Genomic DNA, 16,646 nt, shown 5'->3' with positions numbered 1-16,646 from the left:
GGCCTGGAGTCCCGAAGGCCAATACCAAAAGAAGCCACCCAATACAGACTGACGTTCTGCAGGAGGTTGCATGTTAGAACAGGAGAGGAGCCCAGAGGAGAAAAGATGATTGCTAAAATAAGTCCAGTGTAGGGCTGAGAGTGAACCATCCTGAGAGCATTTCTGTTAGCATCAAAGTTTTGACCACAGCTGTAGTTTGTGACTGCCAAGAAAACACAGAGAGAAAGCCTCACCCTGGTTTCCCACTGTTGCTCCTTCTCCTTCCTCTCTCTGGCTTCAGCTCTTTGTTTTTCCTCCAGACGATGTTTGGCCTCTGTTGCTGCATCAATGTCTTTAAGCTTCAGGTTCAGAGTCACATCTCTCCATAGTCTAGAGCATAAACCAGGTTTATTAATGCTTATGTCTGGATAAAAACATTTAAAAAGCCTGATTTGCAACCAATTTTCTCCTTACCTTCGGGACTCATACTCAAGCTGGTCCTCCAGCTTCCTCACTTTCTTCTTTATGATGCCCATTTTCTTAGTGTCTATGAACGCCATGTTCTCCTAGGAACATAAAAAAACATTTATGCATTACTTCCTCTGTCATGAAAGGGTCAAGGAGGAGTAATATTTATTTGCTGGCAGGAGAGACCAAATTTTTTATTTTTAACCAGAAACTGGTCTATTTTTGAGCCACTTTTTACAAAACATCCTTGAATTTTAGGTATTTCCACAATCATCGGGATATAAACATGGAGCCCGCAGAAACCATAGACTGTAAGGATGAATGAAACAGATGTGGGGATCTATGAACAGATGGATGAGACCTCAACCTGCATCCTTATTTTAAAACAGCAGGGGGAATACAAACTAGTTAGAGAAACAGATTTATCAAAATCCAGATATTTATAACAATGGAACATGGAATAAATGTGGAAATACTTTTATTTAATTCATATATTTCCCAAACTGGTAAATATTTAAATCTCATTTAAAAACAACAATAATATTTTCTTAACATACATTTTCCTTTTGTATTCATAAATGCTCATAATAACTTCAGATCTCAACATAAAAAAAAAACATTCCAGAAATTTCTGAATTTGTAACCCTTTGAATGTAAGTTTAAGCAATAAAAGTCATTTTGTGCAGTGAAAAATTTGTAAAGTTTAAGGTTTTTTTTAGGGGGAAAAATACAAAAACGCATAAAGCTAAATTATCTGCCTGGGTTTTTATCTGAGGTTGAACAGTTGGTTTTTATCCATCCCATACAGGCAAACAGGAGCATTTGCAACAAGATAATATTAAACCATAACATATTGAAATTATTTTAACACAGGGTAATAAAATTTTTTTAAAACAGAAACATTTTGAAATTGGTGATGTATTCATCATAAAATGTGCAAAAAACACATTGCTCTATTTATTTACTAAAAAGGCACATGATGGAAAATGAAATAAAATCCAAATTGAAATTGCAGTTTGCATAAACAGCTAGCTATGCAAGCATAAAATAAAATAAAATAAAATAAAATGTGAAGGGATTGAGGAAGTTGTAGGTATAACCTTATTAAGGAATCAAGTTTACAGTCCCATCCTGAGAGGGGAGGGGGGTTGTTGCTGTAAGCCAATACTACACATCAACAATAATATTCCCTCATAAGGAAACAGGGGAAGAAATGACTCACTCCAGTCGCCAGCTTGGCGTACATCACTCCGTTCCATTCTCCTTCAATGGAGCAGAAAGATTTCTTGTCATTTGGTGCACTGCAGGAGAAATGCAGAAAAAATGTTAAAATACATTTCCCAAAAAAAGACGGAGTAGCTAAGCTGTTACATAACCCTAAACCTGCATTCATCTTACAAGATTTCAGCTGTGATCCGGTGCTTCTTCCCGCCGTAGAAAGGTTTGGTGTGAAATACGATGTTGGCGCTGTAGCCGGACTTGGAGCAGGATATGTTGCACTCTCCACCCAGCTCCACCCACGGTACGGTAAGAATAGACCTGGAGAGACGGTCTTATGGTCAGAGAGGCCCACTGTAACCACCGTTCAGAGATGAGAAGGGAACACTGTAGCACATACCTGCCGTATCCATTTGGGAATGTGAGGATGTAATGTTCATCGTGCTCCAGACATGACACACAACCTAGATAACAACCAGAAGATAATTATTAAAACATGACTAGGGAAAATACTTTGCAAGCATGCTGTGTTTGAGGAGGAGTCTAGTTTACCTTGACCAATGTTGTGGACACCAATGGACATGCCCAGAAACTTTGACTTAGTCCAGATGTGAGCGTTGAACTGGATCTTCTTACTTAAACCCTCTGCGTAAAATGCAGAAACTACAGGGAGATTAAAAACAAGATGAAGATGAAGTGACTGAAGAACCCTGAGACAACAAGCTGCATGTAGGCTGAATGCTGACATAAGGAAGCTTGGTCACTTACTGGGTGGGTGGTGAGAGACCTGCTCTGCCACGAAACACACACTGTTAGGAGAAGACCCGGGAACTGGGCCATCTGATAGTGTCTCCTGGAGGAGTCCAACAAAGCACAGGTCAGACAGAAGAAATGGTAAACGGTAAACAGACTTACAGGGCTTTGCACAAGTATTCATACTCCTTTAGCTTTAACGTTTACTGTTTCTTTGACTCCTCAATACTTTGTGTAAGATCCTAATAAATACATTGAATTTCCTTGGAGTAAGGTGACAAAATGTGAAAAGGTTTAAGGGGTATGAATATTTCTGCAAGGCACAAGTCTAAACAAAGCTCTGTGCTGTCTCACCATAGGTGGAGAAGGTTCTTCTTTCTCGTTTGGAAGATCCCAGTGGCAGAAGAAGACTTCACCCAGGATTGGGTTGTAAGGTTTTTTGGCCACTGAGCCTTTCCTGCCAGCATGGAAAGCTGACAGGTACCACTTCACCACCTGAACCATGCGTTCTCTGGGCTCCGGCTGGTCAGCGATGCTGGTTAGACATCCAGCACAATGAGGTTACACAACTGTTTAAAGTTCTGCATCATGGATCTTCTGCAGAATAGTCACACTATACGTACCTCACAAATAAGTCAGGATGCGCAAAAAAGTCTGCGTACATCTCTAACAAAGATCTCCTCTCTAGGATGAAAGTAGGCAGGACCACCTGACAGAGAATGAAAGAGAGTCATGAAAACTTGTAAATTTGTTTCAAGGCCTGAAGATTTCAGCACAGAGCTGCAGAGTATCAGGTGCTTACTTTTGTGAGGTCCATGCCCAAACGGACTTGTGAGAGCAGATGCATGATGACGCTCTTGTGCTCTTCCACAGACTCCCCCTCGCCATCGTCATCGCGGTCATCATGGCTGTCGAACATATCTGAGAACAGCAGCAGACCTCTTAGTCAGGTGGGACGTCAGCTATTTACCTTTAATTGTGTTTTATACAGAAACTTCGCATGACGGAGTAACAACAATTCTCCATGTATAAGTAGGAACTTCCAGGTCTGAAAAGGCTCAATGTAAGGTTCTGAGGATGGCTATCTGTTTAGCTGTGTTTCTTTTCTAGACTAAGAGCCTAAAGGAACTACTGCTGCCAAAACTCTACTTTTTACTCTACTTTTTAACATGGACTGATTGAGGAGTACTTTCTTTCAGATTTTTTATGTCTTCTCGAATCCCTAGTCCAACAGATGGCCGCTGACACTGAGCCAGGTTCTTCCTGTTAATGGGGAGTGCTCCTCTCCACAGTCACTACATGCTTGTGCAGGTGGAGGGATTGCTGCAAAGTCGATGACTCTATGCAATCTGCTGGGTTTCCTCAGATAGAAAATCTTATTACAGTGGCTGACTGGTCCAAACGCGCAGCCAACAGCAAAAATGCAGTGCAAACACATGAATGATGCAAACACACAAACAGAATACCAATGCAACAAAAAAATGCTGCAACAGAAAAATGCTACAATCACAGAAAATAGACAGAAGCAAAAGGAAAAATCTAGCAAATAGCAAAAACAAGTTTAAAATGCTGCAAAGCCCACTGGGGGGAGTCGACCACCAACTCATATGAGATCAGATCCTCAGACAGTAAAGGGATGCCCTAAAAGACTTGGAGGGAAGAAAGAAAAGGTACGTTTTCCTTCATGTCTTTTTTTTAAACAAGTGGTCGTAACATTTTACAATATTATAGAATAGCAGCATATTTAAGTCGGTAGTATTAGAGGTCGACTCCCCCTAATGGTCTGGTGCCCTTCTGTTTGGTGGAGCGAGTTTGCAGATTTTTTAAAAACTTGCTGTTGTTTTTGCTATTTGCTGCCGTTTTCGTATTTACAGCATTTTTCTTTTGCAGGAGTTTTGTGTTGCCTATGTTTTTTGTGTTTGTGTGTTTTGGAATTTGCATTATTCATGTGTTTGCAGCATATTTTCGCGGTTTACTGCAAGTTTGCACCTGTTGGCCACTGTACCTTATTAATTTGAATAATAAAGTGAACATGACTGCATTGTTTGAAAACTAGGATACATTTGGATTGTATGGACTCGACATTGAATCTGTCTGTAGTTTTGGATTGATTGGACTAGATATTCATATATAAATGTTCTATAAAAGTTCCTTGAGATGACATTTGTTAAGAACTCACGCTGTATAATTAAACAAAACTGCATTGAGTTGAACACTGGCGACTAATTAGCCTCATGAAGACCAAGGAACACTGCAGAGAGGTCAGGGATAAAGTTATGGAGATGTTTAAAGCAGACTTGGGTTGTAAGACAATATCCCAGGCTTTGAGCATCTCAAATTTCAACTTTTGGGTCTACATGTAAAACACTGTGTCCTGTAAATCTAGCACTGGACATCCTCCTGAACACATGATCACCACAGTGCAAAATGGTGATGGCAGCATCATGCTGTGGTGATACCTTTCTACAGCAGGGTAAAAAAGCTAAATACAAACAAATGAGAAAAGTCTTGAAAATTCACTCTCTAAGGCACTCTCCATCCAATTTCACTGAACATGGGCCACTCTGCAAAAAGGAATTGGCAAAAACTTCAATCTCCAGAAGTGAAAACAGGCATATCCCAAAAGACATGAAGCTGTAGGTGCAAAAAAGCACCCACCACACTTTAGATTTTCATTTGTATAAAAATAAATTGATAATTGTTTTTTCCTGTCACTTCACAATTATTAACTACTTTGTGTTAGTCGGTCGTATAAAATGTCAATGAAATAAACTGAGGTTTGTGGTTGTAATGAGAAAAAAAGGAGTATGAATACTTTTGCAAAGAACAGTACTTTTCACTTGGTAAAAACAACACATTAATCACCAAATATGACATTTATTCCCCTTCTGCTACAACCCTCCACTACCTAACAGTAGCTGCATATAAACGTTTACTGAGTTACAAGAGTTTAAATGTTTCTGCAGATCTTCTCAGTAGGGCCGCTTTGTTACCTGCATCTGTGGTGCCGTTTGACATGGATGAGTTGAGGGACTCTGTGGTTTCGGGCCGCTTTAAAAATGTTTCCTTATTAGCGGCGGTCGAGCCAGCAGCAGGCCCTGAGGGACTGGGGGCAAGATGAGGAGACAGAGGAGATAAAGAGGACAAAAAAGAAGATGGAAAAATGAGGCGATTAACCTGAAGTACTGAGGCAAATTTGGAGCAAGGCTTTCAACCTAAAGCTGTTTATGCAGCTGGACTTTTAAGGAGTCTACGCTAAATTTGGCCAAATGAAATGCAGGACACTATAATGAATACAGTCAATACACAAAATGCAAGAGGTGGGATGCCAAAACACTCACACTGCGCAGTGTTTGGGTGAAGTGGTGCTCTGGTAAAACTCGTCAGCATCATAAAACTCGTCCTCGCTAGAAGAGTAGGAGAAGTCTGGCACTGAGTGTGAGGGCAGAGGGATGTGAGCCGGGGAGGCAACGCCGCTGCTGGGGCCTGAGGGGCCACTCCCTGGTAGACCGAAAACACCAAGTGGACATCAGAGTTAGTGTCATGGACAGCATGTTCCTGTTTATGATGGTTAAATTAACAACATGATGAGCAAGCTGTGAGCAGAAGCATTAAGCCGTCCTTAACATACTGACTGCTGCCTCTGCAGAGCATAATGACTGCACAGTCAGGGATGGAGCAAGCATCCTTAATGCACAGCACAGCATTTTAATACTGCTGACTCAGCACAGGAGACACACAGGCTGCAAACTCTGCTTCTGGACTCGGCTTCTTCAATTTACCTAATGTTCACTGACGTGCAACAATAAATAATCACAGTATTTCCCTCATGTGGTTTCAGTTTAATCACATTACATGAATTATTTTAAAAGAAACCAACTAAAGTATCCTCTAAGAAACAAAGAGCAGTTTTTTCCCTGGAGAATAAGTTGCACTGCTTGGTTGTACATCTTGTAAATTCATATTCTCTTTCTTTCTGAACAGCTATGTCTGAAAGGGAACCCAAAGCTTTTTTTCTTTTATGGCCACTTTTTGTTAAACGTTTGTTACCCTAACACATGAGTTATGAAAAAGAAAGAAAGAAACTCTAAATAAGCTAAAAAAACTGAAAGCTCCAGAAGAGGTAGTTGAGATTTTCTGACTGTTTAAAACTGGTAATGGTGTTAATTTTTTACAGCCTGGACGAGCAGACTGTAGAAGCATAAACTGCTCTTGCATGAATGAAAAGTTACTCATTTTGTTTTACAAAGAGTTGCTTCCATGCAATATTCCTTCTAGTGGTCTTAACTTTGGACTCAGTAAAATAGCAGTTTAGTTGTTTGCTACTGAGAGAACGATTTCCTGGTGTGGTTTTAATGTTTTATTTATCAAATTCTTAATAAAAATAAGCGCAGCCTAAAATAAATGCTTACCTGTGCTGTTGGGAGTTGGGGTCTGCAGACTGCCCATCACTGTGACCACGGGACCAACAGGTAACGTGGAGGGTCGTTGGTCTGATTTACACACCTGAGAAACGTCTGTCATAAAAACCAAAACAGAAAGTAAATGAATTGAACTGAAGCCTGAAAAGGGAAGCCAGATCACATTAACACCAGCGTCTCATTTTGTGTACCGAAAGGTCATAGAAAAGTATGGGAGACGCTGCACAGGTAGTCGTCAGCTGTGTTCGGGGGGGGATGGGGGTGTTGCTATTTTGTTTTCACAGCATTTTTAAGTCAGGTCCCAGCCCTCTGACCCCAGCCAGTTAAAGATTTGTCTCGTCCAAGTTGTTTTTACCAGAAACAAACTCAAGTTTCAGGAAGAAATATGTACTAAAAATGACCAAAGATATGTCTGAAAATAACAACACCAATTATGCTTTCGAACAGTTTTGAAACTATTTCTTTAAAAGGAGATGCTGCTGACACTTATCAGAGCTGATCGCGATAAGGTTCATTTCACATCTCACTGTCTTTAATGCAAAAACCAAAAAACAAAAAGTTTAAATAGCATTTTGTGTGCCGTTTTGTTAAAAAACTGAACAACAGGGGGGGTATTGTCACGTCTGAGTAGATCATGCAACATTCACCATTACTCTGAATGATGCAGTCGCCACTTATAATTGTACCTGTAGGTAGTGCGGTCTGTGTTGGCATTGTGGTGTTGACTACAGGGGGTTCCAGGGGGGGCTGGTAGATCCCATCCACTGGGTTGATGGTGCTCTGGGGAAATAAGGGAATGAAACACAATTTCAGCAACACAAAAAGACACCAGCCGGAGAAACTGCACATCAAAACACTGTCTGCTTACAGTTTTAAACTATACCAAACAACTTGGACCATCCAGGAATAATATAATACAAGCAGCCTTTTAATTTGACGGTTTTCTTTAATTACATGTGCCTTTCTATTGACTGGACAAAACATGTGCGCTGGTTATGGATCAGATTATTGGTAGGCCTAAGCATTAACAAGAGCGTGGCACTGAGACGACACATCTAATCCGGACGGATCAATTCCCTTTCACCCAGTGTCCTGGAATGGAACGACTGGATTAACTATTGCAATCAATATGAAACCAACCAGGCTGCATGAAAACCACTGGGACAATAATGAGGATCCTTCCAGTGTAAAAGGAGTTTTTACACTCTGCCTCATGATTTTCTTGTAAAAATCAGCAACATGTTTTAGATCATGTGATCATGACATTGACTAGACGTTTTATATACTTAAGATGACACCACGGATGGCAGCGTAGTGCTTCGCTCACTCAATTCCCCCATTTGCCTGCACTGGCCAACTGGCTCCATCTTCACACAGATCTTCAACAAGTCTATGTGAGATTCCTTCATGCCTCAAATGCTCCACCATCATTCTGCTCCCCAAGAAACGCAAGCATCATGGGGTTAAATTTACTACAGGCCTGTCGCCATGATGTCTGTGGTGACCGACTGGTGTTGAAACATCTGAAGGACATGACAGCCCCCTGCTGGACCCCCTGCAGTTTGCATACTGGGCAAACAGGTCAGCTGATGATTTAGTCACCTTTGGACTACATTTCATCCTGCACCACCTCAACCACCCAGGGACATAAGCCAGGATCCTGTTTGGCTTGCCTTTAACCCAGATATCGTCCAACAGAAGCTCATCCAGCTCATAATGCCAGCCTCCACCTGTCAGTGGATCACCAGTTTCCTGATTCACCGGCAGTAGCAGGTGAGGCTGAGAAGCATCATCTCCCGCACAAGAACGATCAGCACCGGTGTGCCGCAAGGGGTGTCTTCTCTCCTCACTCCTCTTCGCCCTCTACACAAATGACTGAACCACAGCGAAGCAGTCTATAAAACCCCTGACGTTTCATAGACTTCAGGAGTTTATGTGCACATCTCGATGAACAAAGTTGACTCTGATATACATTGGTGGTAACGCTTATTGGCACCCCTGGTAGGGATGCGTATACAGCCTTTAAATAAATGTGTTCATCACTGCAGCAGCATAATCTTCCAATGACAAATTCAGCTAAATCCAAAGTTTAATTTGAGAACATTATATCAGAAGAGAACATCTTTGCTAATAAATTATTTAGTCTTCTACAACATTTCACCAAGACAGAGCACACAGAGAGGGTGATATTTGACCATTCCTTTGCATAATATATCTAGAGTCTTGAGTCCTCTCATCTGTGCTACTCTATTTAACTCTCTGCACAGGGTCTCTACAGGATTCAGGTCTGGGGACTGAGGTGGTCATGGATAAAGACTGATTTTGTGTCTGCTGAACCATTTCTGTTGATTTGGACATAGGTCTTGGATCATTATCTTAATGATAAACAATGTAATGACAGCAGCCACCAGATTGTTATTTAAAATGCCCTGGTATTTCAAAGATTATAAGAGATCGTACACTAACAAAGTTTCCATTGCCTTTGAAAGAAGAACAGGCCCACAGCATCACAGATCCCCCACATTGCTTAACAGAAGGGATGAGATGCTTTTCTACATATTTATCATTTGTTTGTGGCCAAACTCACCTGGACTCTTTTCTGAAAATCTCAATCGGAGTTTCATCTGACCAAAGCACACAATTGCATTTAAAGTCCAAGTAGAGTTAAACAAAATTCACGTTTACATTTTTAAAAGGTAGGACAGATGGGGGTTTTTGATTTCATGCCTCTCCAATAACTGAATGACTTGTAGATAGAATCTTATGGTGACGATGAGCTTTGGGGGTTTTATTTTATCGCCCTTACGGTAAGGAGGTCCTCCATGTCTTGTCAGTTTTATACCACAGAGAAAAAGAAAGTCACTATTTTCTCCAATAAACAAACGTCCTCAAATTAAAGGTTGGATTTGTCTAAACCTTTCAGTGAGACATTTTGTCGTTGAAATTCAAGGCTAATTAATTTTATGGCTTTTTACAACTATTCTCCAGGGGTCCTTGTTCATAATATATTGCAAAGCCTGTTGAATTTAACAGAGTCACTGTGTCCAATATCCCAACTGACTGGAACATGGACAAAATCAAGTAGGAAAACAGGCTCATATCAACCCTGACTTAGCTAGCCTACCCTCAGAGCTCTAGGTTGCAATAAAATGGATGTTTGTCATTATAATCTCAGAGGCTATTGCTTTAACCTGGCTTGTAGCAAGTTTCACAGCTCTTTCTCCAATGGAACCGTACGGAGAGAATCACTGGAACAAACATATTGAGTCCATACTGAATTTCTCATTAGATAAAGCTGAGAAGGAGAAAAACTACAATGTGATGTCCCAGTATTTTATGCATATTTATATGCTATTTGTTCTTACATAGGGATACGTCCAACTACAACATCTCAAACCGTGATAAGAGCTTGAAAATGTCCCTCGTTTAACATTCACACTTTCCTCTTCATGCTTCGTCCTCCGCTCTGCACGCCTTGTCCACGTGCCTTAAAAAAATCTAAGTCAAGGGCTGCTAATTATAGCCAGATGGAGAAATATTGGTCTGCCATGATGGGGCTGGTCAGTCTCTGGCAAGAGGGAGATGAATCAAAACCAAATACAATTGGTCTTCGAGTAGAGGCAGAGCTAAATAAACCATTAAAAACCATGACATGATTCATTTCTTTTTAAAGTGAATGTAACATCAGTGCAGCTGGCAGCTCCAGTTAAAGCATCCAAGTGATTTTGAAAACTAAGCACAATTCACTGTTGGCCTTTTTTGGTTTAAAGAATCCCTAAAATGTGCGGCAACTTTCCCACACAGTAAAGGAACGACATGGACCATTAAACATGCTGTTAGGGTGTCAAGTTATAGTGTGTTAATCATCTTCTCCACATTATAGATACAAAGACAACATGGAACACTTCTGGTAGCGATAAAGCTGCAGACACATCTCAAGCAGAAAGCTTAGGACATATACAACAGGAGATATCGGGGTAGACAGAGTTGAGGCTGTGCTATTTATAACACATAATACTTTACTTAATGACTGGGATTATATTTGCTTTAAGAGCAGACTCCTACAGCATGAGCAGTCCAGCCTCTGTGGGATTCATGCATCTGGAAATTTTCTGTGCATTAGAACATTATGCACAAACTGTTAACATTTTCCAAAGCACTGAAAGAGCTTTTAGATTGATTTTCTGCTTCCCTCGCCTTCAAGTCTGTTCCACGGGATGGTTCTCTTTTCTCTGTGCTTCCTTTTTCAAGGTACTCCACCGCATACAGTGGAGATATGATTCCCAACTAAGATTACATAAAAGTTTCATTTTCTCGTAGAAGTATTATAGAAACTGAGCTGTACGTCAGAGTGGAAAATTCCCACTTTTGCAGTTTCCCATTGACAAATAGGGAATTTATATCTGAAAGCATTGTGTCTACGATCTTGAGCAATAAGCACCATAGATATGTAAAAGAAGCTAACAGAGGTTTATAGTTTTTCTATGAACAACTAAGCAAGGTTTTTATTCACACCTTTCCTCTAATTAAACAAAAGTTGTAATAGATTACACTTTGACTCCACTTTACCTTATTCTAACAGGAGGCTGAACATGAAGCAGAGCATGTAGAATGAGAAATCAGTCTAAAAGCCTAAAGTGATTGCTTTGGAAAACAGATGAGAACAGCGTAAGGTAAAAACACCCAAGTCCTGGTATGGCCTAGGTCCACCTGCACAGCCTGTAAAGTGCTCTCTGCATGGCATTCCTGCTATTAATGCTTGGCAATCCAATAAGCAGACAGTGTGAGCTGGATCAATCAATGCTGGATGAGGCTGGCTTTAATTTGAGGGTGAAGTGATGTGCAACATGGTTAGATCAGTATGAAAAAAAAAACATGCATGCTTTACATGAACATACAGTGCTTTTAACAGTTTGTCATAAATCATAAACTGTTAAATTACAGCCTCAAACTTCAATGTATTTTTGTTGAGATTTTTATATATGATCCAACGCAAATTTAGCACATAACTGTGAAGTAGAAGGAAAAACTTGCAGAAAGTGCTGCAAGCATCTGTATTTTGCCCCTATTATTACTGAAAGCTTTAACTAAAATCCATTGCAACCAAATGAAAGTGTTTCAAATGATCAATCATAAAATATGTTTTTGAAAACCTAACCCAGACTCTTATCTTCCACCTCAAAGTTAGGCAAAGACTTATAAAAAAAACTGTACAAAGTCTTGCACTTGGCTGGACAGGATTTTATATACGAGTATAAGAGTAAATAGAGACTGAATACAAATCCATGCCCTGATTTCCAGACTGCTCCTTCCACTTAACAATTAAGCACAATTTTGTGTTGGTTTTTCATATAAAATCTCAATAGGTTACAGAAAATTTGAGGATTTAATGTCACAAAATGTGAAACAGTTCAAGGATTATAGAAACTTTGGTAACCTACGGCATTTTATATGAAAATGCAAACTGAGTGTCGCATGCATGAATATTTTGTGCTGTGATGAAGAGTAGTTCCCAACCATTGCAAAAAGGAATTAAACCTCAGATTAAAACAGGAATGTTTTAATCAAGAAGATAGGAGCGGCAGACATGAGGGGAAAGAGCTTAAAGTAGAGCTTAGGTCCAAATTAGACGCCATGCTCTAAAGATCTAATTTATCAGCTTCACTAAAGGAGAGGGTAAATTATGGCAGAAGAGAAAGTTAGAAGTTTTGTTCGATTTTAACTTTTGTCATGGACAGAAAAATGTTTAAACTTACTATAAGTCCGTTTGCATGTTGTTGTTCGTTACTTTGGTCCTTAAAATTTTAAGAAGACAGCGTTAGACTGCTTTGGGTACAAAGGTTCAAGAGTCAAGTCAAAAAGCATCCTGACTGAGAATCTCAGCCTCTTATCATTCAGTAACTTTCAAGTGATCGTTTCATCACATGTTTAACCCTTTAGTATAATGTCCATTTTTTGTCCAGTGTTAGAAGCTCGAAAAGTACAAGAAGTCACACCTAACAGCCACATGAAGCACGAGTAATTTCCCCATTTCCTTTCATACAAGCTGATCGGAACATGTGATGAAACGAGCACTGGGCCAAACCCTCATCCTCCACCGACCCAGAGAGAAACTGTGAGTAGGGAACTACCCAAAAGACCGGACACACAGCTTACACACCCATGTGCTTTCACAAGAGAGTGATTACGATACAGAAAAATGTCATGGTGAACCACAGAGAGAGAGGGATTCAGATGTGCAATCAAGCTGTTTACCTTGGCAATCTGCAGCAGAACAATACAGTGCTTGATGGACTCTACCATACTCTGAAGGAGGCAAAACAAGAATCGGTTAGCAAGGAACTGACTTCCAAACCCAACAGGAAAGAAAATGTGGAGTGTCTTTACTTACACAAGTAGTCTCTTTCAAATGTTCTATTTTCTAACAAAAATGGAGAAAACAAACCATTAGATCCAACAAGTTCCTGAAGAAGTGCAAATGCAACCTGATAAACTGGACAGATAAAGTAGCTTTGCAGAAATAAATAAAGGTGAAGACATCCAACAGCAGCTGCCTTTTTGTTTGTTTTTTGGGATTTATGGAAATCAACAAACTTATTTCCCTCAGAAATGGATTTGATGAGATGTCCCGAACCTGAACTACATCCCTCAACAAATCCAAAAACACAGAATCTGATCATAAAGATTTCTACAAGGACAAAGGCTGAAGAGAAGTTCCTAAAATCAGTTTCCAATTTTAATTTCAATTTTCCAGAGCCTAGATCTTTATGATATATGCCACTTTGGGGAAAAGGATTAATAAATAAAGGATGAACCATAACAAAATGGTAGCCATTTGTCTTGAGATTCGTTAAATTTGTTGTTTAGGTCGGAAAACTTAAAAAGTTCTGATTATAAACATAACAGGTGTGCTAAAAACAGTCTTAATTGCACCGTTACTATGATTATTTTAATTTTATTTTTAAGTGAACCTAAAATGTTGTCTCTCACTCTTTCAGTGAGATTATGCTACAGCAAGAAAAGATCACATTTTTTAAAGGCATTTTGCTCATACTTACCAGAATTTTCAGAAAGCAAAATCACATGTAAAGAAACCATGTCCACGTGTTGCGATTTACATGAATGAGCTAATTAAATATTTCTCTGTATCCTTGCACTTTACACAAAATTATCAGAGGTCTTACAGCTAATCTTTCATCTAAGAACAATATCTGTTTGTCAAAAGTTACCATATGCCTTATTGTTCTTGATCAAAGCTACCAACCAGCCTGCAACAGACAACCAGAACTCATCTGCACAGGAGCGACAGCCCCTAAATTGCATTTAGTAATTTATCAGGTCTAATGAAAGCAAAAACAGGGGAGCACAGGGCTGAGACAGTGCTGGTACTCACTCTGCGCGATTCATCGTCTTTGCAGTCCTTGATCTTCTCATCAAACAGCTGTTTGAGAACAAGAGATGAAAAGGTAGAAAAAGGGAACAGATGAGATATGGGCAGAGATGTTTCCAGTCAAAAGGATCACAGAGAGAATCTGCAGCCTGCCGATGATTTTAGATAACGTGGCGACTGACACAAAGGACCTGTGAAGTATTTTTATGAAGACAAAGGGTCTTCATAAAGACACTGGAAACATTATCCAGCCGCAGTGCTTTTTGCCTTGTCATCGTTTTACCACAAATGTGTGTTTTATAAAACTTCTGCTTTAAAAAGGAGCTCCAGTTCAGCAGGGGATCAAACAAATCACAATATAAAGCCTTGTTTTGCTTCTGAAACAATGTGATCACACAGGGTACTTTTAGATTCTCAAATAAAGTCATTCTAACTGGATGAAAAATCTATAAAATGGGAAGCACGATTGCTTTCCCAGCCTGATATATGAAGTCAGAGGTAGATTGTTACATCTCTGGCAAAAATAAAACCTCTCAGCTCGGATGCTACATCGTACCTTCAACTGGTCGATTAGGATCTGTAGGTAGGCGTCAGCTTCAGCTAGCTTCTTGTCAAAGTCTTGCACACTCGGAACAAGTCCCGTCTCAGCCTCCTGCAGATAGGAACATAAACAAAGCTGACTATTAATTCAGCCTCTACCAGACTTGTGGTGAAAGCCCTGCTAGTTTTGCATATTCAAAGCAAAATGTGCAGCCAGGATCAATAACCAAGAGCTGTCCATCCATGAAATAATGGGTCAGGCTCTTCCGCCTCATGACCAGACAGGTTTTGTACATGGGTCCAGAAAAAGGTAGAAACATCAACAGTTCAGGGGAATCTTCCAGCATTGTACTGTACTACGTGATATACAATACCAGGAGCGTTGTTCAAAGGCGAGCCTGCGTGAAAAAGCAACATATGCGACAGCTCACATTTGTCAGGCTTCAACAAAACTGAAAATCAAGAGAGACACGGCTGCAGAACTGAGCCGCAGAGTGTGCAAATGGGCTGAGGTGCACTCAGATTTATTGTTTGTTAATTAGTTTCCCTTAATAGCCTCTAGCCTCCATGTATGCATATACACAGAGAACAATTCATTACATAAGATCCATTAAAAGGCAATTACTAAACTACTGGCAAATCAAAAAGGACCAAGGATGAGTTTCTATCTGTCCAAACTCACCCAAGCACCGGCGACAAGAAGGAAAAGTCAGACAAATGAAAGTACAGGGAAGAATAGCCACATAGTCCAAACACCCAGATTTAGCACCAGAGATAACACAATAACCTCTCTACAACAGGCAGCCCAGCTGATGACTACTACAGCATGTGTCAGAGCAGCTTACTGCTAACCCTACAGCAGTCTGTTGGACATTTAAAAAAACAAGGAACAAACCATTCCACTGAAACGGTGTCAGAGCAAATGGGAATTGAGTAAATCTTAAATCCTCTTAGGAAATCAAGCGCTTATCAAACCATTGTGAGAAAGGCCGTCATTGCCTTGGATTTGCTGCGTTGCATATTCCTGCTATCTCCTCTTCCTACTGTCTGCGATTTCATGGGAACGTGAAGAAAAGCCATGAAAGAAAAGCAAAACATTAACATCTGCCCAGGCCTGACAACTGCTTAGGTTTAGACATGTTAGCTTTATAGAGAGCAAAGTCTGTTCTGCAGCCCTGAAGCACGTAGGTAACGGGGGACAATCTTCCTGAAAGGATCAAAGGTACGTGTTTGGTTAGTTCAGGATGGCTACAGAAGAAGAATCAGAGCTGCTGAAGAATTACAGCCAAAATCTAAATATTGCACAATTGACAAAATAAAAAGAGTCACAAATCATTCCAGTAAGGTACGATGACAGTTTGAACTTGAAACCAACAACGCAGAGATGAACACACAGCGTTTATGTGAAAAAACAAGCAGAGGCAGTGAACTAAAGTAACCTAGCATGAATGACGAAAGCTTGATTGTAAGCGTGTCTGTATAATATTTCCATAAAGCACACAATTAATACAGACAGCCCTGGTAAAGATGTGTAAAATAAAAAAGAACAATCTCACTGAAATTTTAGAACAATAAAATCTTTAATCTGAGTACATTTATTCTGTGGAGGAAAAGTAAACCCTCCTGTGTAAAGATTTGTTATTGAAACAATAACTTTCCTTTCAAAAACTAAGCTTTTTTTTTGTTTTACTTTATTTTTCCTTGGATTTTCTGTAGTGAAAGCAGCATCTTGGAATCACCAAGTAACCACAACAACTATTACACACGATCCACATGCCAACCAGCTGTTTCAGACGGATGCCAGGAGGAAGCATTTTGTCCTACCATCTCAAGTGAGACTGAGATTGAGCTTTTAGGCAACCAGTACTCCAGATGGG

General features: G+C 40.0%; 1 protein-coding gene across 2 annotated transcripts in view; it reads right to left on the bottom strand.

Annotated features, from left to right (window-relative positions):
- Window positions 1-16,646, bottom strand: part of osbpl9 (oxysterol binding protein-like 9) — a 43,807-nt gene that overhangs the window by 4,822 nt on the left and 22,339 nt on the right. Inside the window, exons 5-23 of one of the 2 annotated variants that reach the window (XM_047374774.1) lie at window positions 14,786-14,881; window positions 14,233-14,280; window positions 13,231-13,260; window positions 13,095-13,145; window positions 12,596-12,634; window positions 7,526-7,619; window positions 6,831-6,935; window positions 5,760-5,919; window positions 5,412-5,524; window positions 3,221-3,339; window positions 3,042-3,127; window positions 2,773-2,953; window positions 2,434-2,518; window positions 2,218-2,328; window positions 2,066-2,129; window positions 1,846-1,986; window positions 1,670-1,748; window positions 454-545; window positions 234-369 (exon numbers count right to left, since the gene is read on the bottom strand). In XM_047374774.1, the coding sequence (XP_047230730.1) occupies window positions 234-369; window positions 454-545; window positions 1,670-1,748; window positions 1,846-1,986; window positions 2,066-2,129; window positions 2,218-2,328; window positions 2,434-2,518; window positions 2,773-2,953; window positions 3,042-3,127; window positions 3,221-3,339; window positions 5,412-5,524; window positions 5,760-5,919; window positions 6,831-6,935; window positions 7,526-7,619; window positions 12,596-12,634; window positions 13,095-13,145; window positions 13,231-13,260; window positions 14,233-14,280; window positions 14,786-14,881 (1,830 nt within the window). The remainder of the gene's footprint in view (window positions 1-233; window positions 370-453; window positions 546-1,669; window positions 1,749-1,845; window positions 1,987-2,065; window positions 2,130-2,217; window positions 2,329-2,433; window positions 2,519-2,772; window positions 2,954-3,041; window positions 3,128-3,220; window positions 3,340-5,411; window positions 5,525-5,759; window positions 5,920-6,830; window positions 6,936-7,525; window positions 7,620-12,595; window positions 12,635-13,094; window positions 13,146-13,230; window positions 13,261-14,232; window positions 14,281-14,785; window positions 14,882-16,646) is intronic. The other variant, XM_047374775.1, reaches the window with a different exon arrangement.

This window comes from Girardinichthys multiradiatus, chromosome 9, assembly GCF_021462225.1.
Source record: "Girardinichthys multiradiatus isolate DD_20200921_A chromosome 9, DD_fGirMul_XY1, whole genome shotgun sequence".
Lineage (NCBI taxonomy): Eukaryota > Metazoa > Chordata > Actinopteri > Cyprinodontiformes > Goodeidae > Girardinichthys > Girardinichthys multiradiatus.
Note: the sequence above shows the minus strand (reverse complement) of the source record. Positions and strands in the feature narration are given on the sequence as shown.